Here is a 10,168-nt window from a genome sequence, read left to right on the forward strand (position 1 = left end):
ATTGATTTTTAGATCCTACATATAACTGATATCATATATTTGTCTTTCTCTGTCTAACTTACTTCACTCAGTATGATAATCTCTAGGTCCATCCATGTTACTGCAAAAGGCAATATTTCATTCTATTTTATGGTTGAATAATATTCCAGTGTGTCTGTCTATCATCTATCTATCTATCTATCTATCTATCTATCTATCTATCTACCACATCTTCTATATCCATTCATCTGTTGATGAACATTTAGTTTGCATCCATGTCTTGGCTATTGTAAATAGTGTCATTTTAGAGTTGAGATAACTGAGGAGCCTCAAGCTTGGATGTAGTATAGGCCTTATTTTTATTTTCATTATTTTTCTTTATAATGAGAGCCTATTATTGATTTTCTTTTATCTTTAGGGCCTTATGATAACTGGAAATGTAAAGTTTTAAACATATATACTTTATTAATATATTTGTTTAGGTATATTAAGTTCAATTGAGAATTGAGGCTCTTTCAGTTTGTCTATTTTTAGAGCAAAAAATTAGTTTCTTTACTATAAAGTAGTAATTCTTAAAAATTCTGAAAATTTGAATCATTTTTATGGTAAACTGAAATTATATATCTCTACATAGATATATATATATATTGTGGAAGGATTCATTTCTACTTCAGTAATAAGAAAAGTTAAGTACTCAAGGTCTGTATAGATTTTGGGGATATGCCTAGAGACAGAGTATGAGTTATATTTCCTGGAGGTAAATGCTATCCCAGAGCACCCATATGCACCTTATTAAGTATATTCCAAGGGATTTTGATAAGTATTCTCATATTTTCTATTCTATTCTATTCCATTCTATTCTGTTCTATTCTATTCTTTCCATTGTGTTCTGCTTTTTTTCCTTTTACAATTCTTGGTGTTTTCCATATTTTTGCTCCTAAACTTTACCCTTTACTATATGCTCAAAAGAGATTGCTTGACCTTTTGAACTTTTACATTTAAATAAATAGATAAATAAATAACCAGACATGAACTAATTTAGCATAATTCTCTTAAAGTATGCAAAAAATCCACTGTACATTAGAAACTCCCTTTATTCAGTAGAATGAAACAGAGTGTCTTCCCTCTGGTTCTGTGTAGCCATACCTGAGGACATGATTTCCTTCAGAGTCAGGACGGCTAGGTGGGAAATGTTAACCAATAAGTAGATCAGTGCCACATGGATAAGTGCAGTAATCACACATTTGGGGATATTCTCACTAGGGCTTTTCAGCTCTCCTGCAAAAAAAAAGTGCCACACATAAAAAATGGCTAATTATATAATCTTTGAAAGTGGCTTCAATATAACACATAGTAAGTAAAGAAACGACTGCACACAACAAGAGTTCATTTTTGTTGAATGCTTATTTACCAAGCTTGGGCAAATTATTGATTCTAGTAGCAACAGAATTTTGCTAAATTCTGGATTTTAATGTTGTATCTCTGATATACTCAACATGAGCTTTTTTGGATAAGAAAATAACTCTGAAAACCTGGATTCTAGGCCAGGAGGACTGGAGCAAATCTTCCCTTACCTTACGGCCATCACTGTATTCAATAGAACTACAAGTACGTGTTAATGAAGGGCTGGAATAGCTCATCTGTTAATCTGGTCACAATATTCTAGGACTTTAGGGTAGACTCTCCTGCTCTTTTCACTCCTTGGATTAAGATTCTAGACTAGTTAAACCTTAAATTAAACTTGAATGTATATTGCCAACACCAAAATTGACATATATGTTTACTTGGAAAATACAAAATTATATTATTAACTCACAGTATGCAACTCCTTCAAAATAATTCATAAGTATTAAAAAGTAAAATGCAAAATAAGACCATAAAGATTTAGAGAAAGAAGCACAGATATATATTTATCTAAACCTTGAGATGGGGAAAGACTTTTCAAGTATGAAAACAATGAAAAATTAAAAGATGGATAGTTTGATACTTGTAGGTATTATATAAATAACTAAATAAACATAAATAAATTCTAGTCTTTAAAACTGAAATTTTAAAATCTTATGAACAAAATAAAAAGCAAACAAACTGGGAAAACCATTTACCTGTCTTACAAGGAAGAAACATAAATGGTCATGAACATTTGCAAAACCCTTCCCACCCATTAGAAATTGAATAAAAATGAGTTATAACACTGAAATTTGATTTTCACAACTTTAGGTGACTAAAGAATGAACAAGGTTTGATGAAGCCAAGTCTAGTCATTTTAATTCAACTAATAGATATATTTGTAGGGCCTTTCTGGAAGACAATTTGGCAATATTTCTCAAGACATTTCTAAATATTTGTATGCTTTACTTATTAATTTTACTTCAAGATTTTTTCTAATAAAGCAATGAGAAACCCACAAAGATTTACATAAAAGGATGCTGATTGGAACAATAAGTATAAAATTTTAAAGTGGAAAACTAGAAACAACTCTGGGATCCAACAATGGGAAAAAGTTTGAAAAATGGTCAAATTACATATGATAGAATACTGTGTATTCATTTAAAAGCATTTATATTTAATAATATTTTGAATTCTCACTATGTGCTTTAGGTAAAATAAAGTTATAAGGGTATATGTGCAGTGTGACCCCCACATGTGTGTACATACAAGATAATTGGTTACAGGTAATCTTTATTTTAATTTATATCTTCTGTATTTAAAATTTTTCTCTGATGAGTGTTGTTATAACTACAAAGTGTAAACTATTAAAATATTTGTTCAGTAAAAAAATGCAATTGTCTTGGAGTCCTTAAGCTGTCACTTCTATGTTTCCATTTGTAAACACCTGGAAAATATTTCACTTTCCAAAGCTGGAAAGACACATTTGTAGAGAGTTTAATGCATTTCCACCCACTCACCTGATAAAAGCAAGAGAGAAACACATTATATTAAAACAATGTAGTATTCCTTTCTTAGAATTAAGCTGATTAACTGTTGTATGTTTATAGTGTGGTGGTGTTTTTTATAATTTAAGAAAATGACTTTACCTGCTATTCGAACAAGGACTCCCCAGCCATAATATGCATATAATCCTTGTAAGAAGGCTTCAGCAATCTGTGAGGCATCTGAAACTTCAGCATCGAAAGCTTTCTCAAACCTGCCTAAGTTCTCTTTTCTTCCTCTCACCAGTAACACGATTCCAGTTAGAGATACGAAGCAGAGTACTGTCATTTTCACAACTGTACTGACAGTCTGAAACCAAGTCACCTCCTTCACTCCTCGATCATTCAGAATTCCCAAGCACCATAAAATGGCCAATGGTAAACATTTCTTTGGCATCTCAGGAGCAAAACATCCAGGGTAGAAAGGCTGCATTATATACCCTGCTAGTAAAAAGCCACGTGCAGCAGCTCCTGCTGGGGTACTAAATAGATTGATCCAGAGATAGAAGAAAGCAATAAAGGGTCCAAGAGATCTCTTTAGGAATAATACTGTGCTCCACTTCTAGGGAATATGGTCCCCAGCTCTGCGTGACTAAGGGCAGCCATCATAGACACTATGGTGCAAGCAGCCCAAATACTTAGGGAGACCCCCACATTGAGTGAAGAGTATGTTAACACCCCTTTAGGAGCAGCAAATCTTCCTGCACCCATTATGATACTGAATAAAAAATCGTTGCATGGAAATACCTTTTTACCTGTTGAAGCTGAGTACTTTCTCCCATCTTCATTTTCTTAAGTCTGAAACTTAAATTTAAAAGCTAACATAAATTCACAGTTTTTACTCTGTTCATACTTGTGAAAGGCTTCAGCCGATCTTCTTATAGTTAAGTGCTTTACTTTCCTTCTCCTCTCTTACTCAAATAGATTTTGTCACAGCCCTTAACATAATAAAAAATTTAACTTGTGAGTAAATTGAACTAAAGTGTCTGAGATAATAGTAGAGTTATGTTTTACATGTTAAGCATTTAAACAGTTATGCACAATTAAACATTTTAGACACAGCTAATTGGGAATGAGATGAAAAATTCCAAGTCAGGTTTCTTCTATGGATATGTAACCTCGTTAATTTTGATCCTTAAACAAGTAATTTTTAAAGTTTGTACCATAAGGAAGTTAAAGAATGACAAAAAATCCAAGGTTTGAATCACATGTTTGCCACTTGTTAGCAGATCTTGGTTTGAATCACACACACATCTGCCACTTACTAGCACATCTATGTCACTCAATGACTTTCAATTTTGTTATTTTGAAAAATGGGACTGATAATCCTTATTTTTTTCTTTAATAGAATTAAATAAGGTAATTTATTGATGACGCAAATACTAATACAAAACTCCTGGTAGTATACCTGACATACCTTAGGGATCCATAAATGTTAGTTTCATAATTTGGTTATTTTAATTTTCACTATCTGCATTATATACAGAGTGCTTCAGCTTCTCTAAGGTCCTTTAAAAACATTTTGTAGTTAGTTGCAAATTAGACTCAGTTTTTGACAAACAGGTCACTTAGTACACATATGTAGGGTTTTACATTTCCCTGGTTAATTATCTAGTAGGGGTGCGGTGGGCCGCTTCCGACCAGCAGAATAACGAGTCGCCACACGCAAGATTCTTCTCGTATCACACTTTATTGGAGCACAGCTTGGTTGAAAAAAGATGGAAGGAAGACCCTACGCAGTAGAATATGGCAGGCTTTATATTGGCCAGTAGGTCCACACAACAGCCCTGGATTGGTGTGTGTCAGTACATGTGACACTTCATTGCTACGCCTACAATCCACGGGATGTACGCGTGGCGCCTTACGCGGCACTCCTGGGTAGTGCAAGCAATATGCAACAATGTAATTTTGCCTTCTTCTGGACCAAGAATCCAGCTCCTTCCTGGCGGCGTCCCACATCTCCCCCTTTTCCTTTATGTCCTTAGACCACACGACGATCGCCCGTACAAGTCTTGCCCCCAAGGGGACATGGCTGTTCAAGGGCTATCGTCATGGGCGGCAGAAATCACCCTCCCATAGTGCAATGCTGCTTACAGCGCGGGGTGCAAGGGCTGATTTCAAGCAGAGGCTCCCACTAGGAGTGCAATGGCTCATGGCCATCCTGTGCAGGGGCAGCCATTAGGACTTGTTTAGCAGGGAGATCCAGGCACCGGCAGGCTGGCCGTTTTCAATGGCCACCAAGGCTTGCATCAACATGATCTTCTGCGTATGTGACTTACGTTTCAGACGACACACCAACCACAGGCACAGTGCGATCCCCACTGTACAAAGGATGCCAAAAGCCCCCATGCCTACCCATTCTTTAAAGAAAAGAAAAGTAGAGGATAGCCATGAAGCAAAATTCCCAAAAGAAACAGGGTGTAACTCGGTAGTATTAAGATGAATAATCTGTAGTCGTTGTTCAAACAGCAGTCTCTCTGCTTCTTCGGACCAATTTCCTTTTAAATATTCTCCAATCAATTTACTTTGGTTCAAGCGTCCTATAATTTTATAGGGAGTAACACAAAGATGATTAAATTTAGCAACACAACCAAGCTGAAGCATATCATACAATTCTTCAAAGGCATCCTCCAGCAAATCCATCCGTTGATTTAAAGACAAAATGCCAGCATGTAAATGTGTATTAAAACGATTTTGATTTTCTAATGCTAGCGACGTCTGCTTTATTATACCATTAATTGCATCTGCTGATTGATGGCGCGCAAATCATGTAGTAATCGCCATTTACCAGATTTTTTCTTAATTACAAAAATAGGGGTATTCCAAGGGGAAGTAGACTCCTCTAAATGTCCCAAATGTATCTGTTCTGTAACCAATTGTGTGGCTGCCAATAACTTTTCTCGGGATAAAGGCCACTGAGGAACCCAAACAGGGTCAAAAGTCATCCAAGTAATAGGAATCATAGACTCAGTGGCCCTTAAGAAAAACCCAAGCCTGCCCGGTCTCTTTTTTGAATCAATTCCAAAGGGGATTGTATACCTTGTAACCGCCGGCCTAGGCCTCTGTCGGGAACATAACCTTGCTTCAGCATTATTTTCTGGGCTGCTTCAGAATAGTCATTGGTCAATGTCAACTTCATTTGAGATTGAACATCTCGACCCCACAAATTAAAAGGCAATCCATCTACTACAAAAGGCTGAAAACAACCACTATGCTTTTCAAATTTCCAAGTCAACAATTTTAAACTAAGATTAGGTGTTTTAGCATATCCCAAACCTTGTAGAGTTTGTGAAGACTGTTGAAGGGGCCATGCTTTTGGCCAATCTTGTTGGGTAATAATACTGCGATCAGCGCCAGTATCTACAAGGCCTACAAATTTATGGCCCTCAATCCATAAAGTCATCATTGGCCGATTATCAAGAGACAAGGAAAGAAAAGCTGAATCAATGCCTGATGACCCAAATCCATGAGAACCCCGTTCAGCGGGCAAAGAGGGATATTTATCATGGCAAGAGGGTAAAATTAAAAGTTGTGCAATACGATCACCAGGGGCAATAACTATTATTCCCCTAGGTGATTGACATAACACTTTTATATTACCTGTATAATCAGAATCAATTACCCCTGGGGAAACTATCAAACCTTTCAAGGTACAGGAAGAACGGCCCAACACTAATCCTACCGTGCCCTTGGGTAATGGTCCATGCATATCTGAATCTATAGGCTGAATGCCCATATTGGTTGTCAATACCATTCGGGAGGTGGCACGGAGGTCCAGCCCTGTGGAACCTGCCGTGGCTTGCCGCGGGGCTTGGGTGGCTGCAAGTTTACATTTTCGTGGGCCCCAAACATTTTCGGGCCCTGAGACCGTGGGCCCATTAACCCGTTTTTTGACTGGGCATCACCAAAGGTTGATTGAAAGTTCTTGGATTGAGTTAGAGGCGGTAAAGGCTGGCCATTAATATCTTTCACAGATTTGCATTCATTAGCCCAATGCTTCCCTTTCTTGCATCTTGGACATGTCCCAGGAGGGCGTGCCGACTGGGACGTCTTAGGTTTAACTCCTAACATTCTACATTGTTTCTTTAAATGTCCTGGTTTTCCATAATGGAAACAATTCCCAGACCGCACAGGATCTTGCATGCCTTTAGCAGCTGCCATTACCGCAGCGGCAAGCCCTGCATTAGACAAAGGGCCTCCAATCTCCCTGCAAGCTTTTATCCACACTTCAATGTCCTTTCCTTTAAAAGGTGTAATAGCTCGGCGGCATTCTTTTGTACATTGTTCATAAACAAGTTGTTTTACTAGAGGCATCGCCTCATCCACATTACCAAAAATTCTTCCCGCCGCTTCCATCATTCGGGCTACAAAATCAGAAAATGGCTCTGTGCCTCCCTGTATTATTTTTGTTAAATTCCCTGACACCTCCCCTTTATTTGGGAGGGCTCGCCAAGCATGCATATTAATCTCATTTATTTGATTATAAACTTGTACAGGGAACATAGTCTGATTATTTATCCACTGTCCTTGTCCTAATAACATATCTACATTTTAGGCAGGCTGCCCATTGGCAGCATTTTCCCTCGCTTGGCTGTGAGCCAAATCAGAAACAATAGACTTCCAGTCTAAATATTGCCCCATCGTTAAACACGCACGAGCAATATCTTGCCAATCAGTAGGGGTCAAGGCATTTCTTGTAAGCCGTTGCAAAAGCATAATAGTATAATTAGCAGAGATGCCATCTCGTTTGGAAGCTTCTGCAAGATCTCTAATTAATTTATGATCTATCATATCATAATATCGCTGGCGTGTAGCCGGGTCTTCAAATACTGGAAATGCATTGGACAAAGAAGAAGGAACTTGGAACCAAGCCTCGCGGGGAATAAAAGTACATTTTGGGGAAGGAATGGAAAGCGCAGAACGCCTAGGTTGAGCAACACTCCCTAAGGCAGGGGGCAAAGCCCCAAAAGGGCCATAATGCTCCTCCTCATATTTTGCAGCAGCTTCTGCCAAATCCGCAGCGTCGCCGGGATCCAGCTCCTCATCATCTGATAAATACATGGCTTGCAAGCCAGACAATAGCGGATACAATGGTTTTCGCCCAGTCTCTTGGGCGTCTGGTTGTCTATATTTTAACTTTTTTTTAACACACACTTCCTCCTTATTATCTCCTAATTCTACTTTTGTAGGCCTATCATCTGTAGCCTTATGACTGCCTGCTTCGGAAGCACTATCTTGATATGACCGCAAAACTTGCGTCGCTTGTTTCACTATGTCTGTACACTTTCCCTCCTTCAGGCAAGATCGAACTAAATTCCACAAAGGGAAAGTCCCACAGCACAGCTTACCCTCCTCATGAAAACGGTGTAAATCCTTTCCTAATTTCTCCCATGAAGGGATAGTCAAAGTACCCGAAACTCCAAACCATGGCGCTGCTTGATCTATATCATTCAGTAAGCGGCCAATAGTCTTGTGAGATAACATCAACCCCCGATCCCGTAAAAGTGTCTGTATCGGGGCATGAAAATTTGCCGTGGGGTTAACATTAGTATTGTCCATTATGTACTTTTACTGACTTTCACTAAAAGATTTACACCATTACACACACAACAAGATAGTGCAAGGCACAAAAGCTACGTACCGATAAAATTACCGGTTCACTCCGTGTGTCGAGTTCTGAATCGGTCCTCCATGCAGGGCGCAACGAAGTTCCCGGGTTTCGGCACCACTTGCGGTGGGCCGCTTCCGACCAGCAGAATAACGAGTCGCCACACGCAAGATTCTTCTCGTATCACACTTTATTGGAGCACAGCTTGGTTGAAAAAAGATGGAAGGAAGACCCTACGCAGTAGAATATGGCAGGCTTTATATTGGCCAGTAGGTCCACACAACAGCCCTGGATTGGTGTGTGTCAGTACACGTGACACTTCATTGCTACGCCTACAATCCACGGGATGTACGCGTGGCGCCTTACGCGGCACTCCTGGGTAGTGCAAGCAATATGCAACAATGTAATTTTGCCTTCTTCTGGACCAAGAATCCAGCTCCTTCCTGGCGGCGTCCCACATAGGGGCATGATTCATCTTTTCAGCATTATTTACTTTTTTCTGTATTTTCAGCTACTTATTGACTTAGGGCACACTCTTCTGAGCATCTGCTTTTTGCCTGGTACAGTGTGAATCAGTGCATGTGCAGGAATGACTAAGCCAAGGTCTGGATATTGTTCACCATTTTACCCTGGCGTCTGGCCCAGCTTGGGGTAACACAGTATGTCTCAGTAAATCTGTTGAATTAATGATCTTTATCCTCCAGGAACTCCTGTTTAGAGAAGAAGACGTATATAAACCAAGACTTTTTATATACTGGTTGTGAGCTTCAACATGGTAATACTAATAATAGCTAATACTTACATGATACCTACTATGTGCTGGGAACTGTGTTTAACACATATTAACTCTTTAAATCAAATCAACCACCTGTGATACAGTACCAATAGATGAGGAAATTAAGAAATTAATTTGTCAAGTTCACCCAGCTATTCACTTAAATTAACTAATTTTAATGTATTTTATGTATATGTTTTTATATATATTTATGATTTTACTTACAAATAAATAAATCCATAATCCACAAGAAGCCAAGAAACAACAATATAAACCATAAGAATTGGCTTATTTTTTCTTGGTGACTTTTTCATGGGTCCTGTGTTTATCCAATCTCAGCGATACCTCCCCTTGTGCAGGGACTGGATTAGGACTGATGGAGCACTCAAGTCTGACTCACAGCCATGAGTGTGTCATTAACCTCACTCTCCTCTCTCTCACAAGTGGCACAATAACAATGGCCTGTGAGCACAGGTTATTGCAACTCAATAAACAGACTTTAATTCAAATCTTGGCTGTGAGAACAGTATTCTGAAGATCTCTAGACATATTACTACAGTTACAAGCAAAACCCTTTGGGAATAGTCTGTACTTCTTTTTCTAGTGTAAAAAACTGACACATAGACCAATGGAACAGAATTGAGAGCTCAGAAATAAATGCATTCATGTACAGCCAGCTAGTATTTGACAAAGAAGCCAAGAATACTCAACGGGGAGAGGACAATCTCTCAATAAAAGGTGTTGGGAAAAGTAGGATATTCACATGCAAAATTAGACCCCTATCTTACACCACTCACAAAAATTAACTTGAAAAGGGATCAAAGACTTAAACATAAGACCTGATATTGTAAAACTAAAAGAAAACAGAAAATAACT

The 10,168-nt window shown here is 38.4% G+C and overlaps 1 protein-coding gene across 1 annotated transcript; it reads right to left on the reverse strand.

Annotated features, from left to right (window-relative positions):
* Positions 1-1,072: 1,072 nt before the first annotated feature.
* On the reverse strand, positions 1,073-3,620 carry LOC113611165 (solute carrier family 7 member 13-like). The gene is given in 3 exon segments (XM_027089783.1): positions 1,073-1,257; positions 3,015-3,452; positions 3,455-3,620. Coding segments are annotated over 3 exon segments (789 nt in total).
* Between the last annotated feature and the right edge of the window lie 6,548 nt (positions 3,621-10,168).

Source organism: Aethalodelphis obliquidens, unplaced genomic scaffold (assembly GCF_003676395.1).
Source record: "Aethalodelphis obliquidens isolate GAN/ISIS:26980383/991018 unplaced genomic scaffold, ASM367639v1 scaffold68, whole genome shotgun sequence".
Lineage (NCBI taxonomy): Eukaryota > Metazoa > Chordata > Mammalia > Artiodactyla > Delphinidae > Aethalodelphis > Aethalodelphis obliquidens.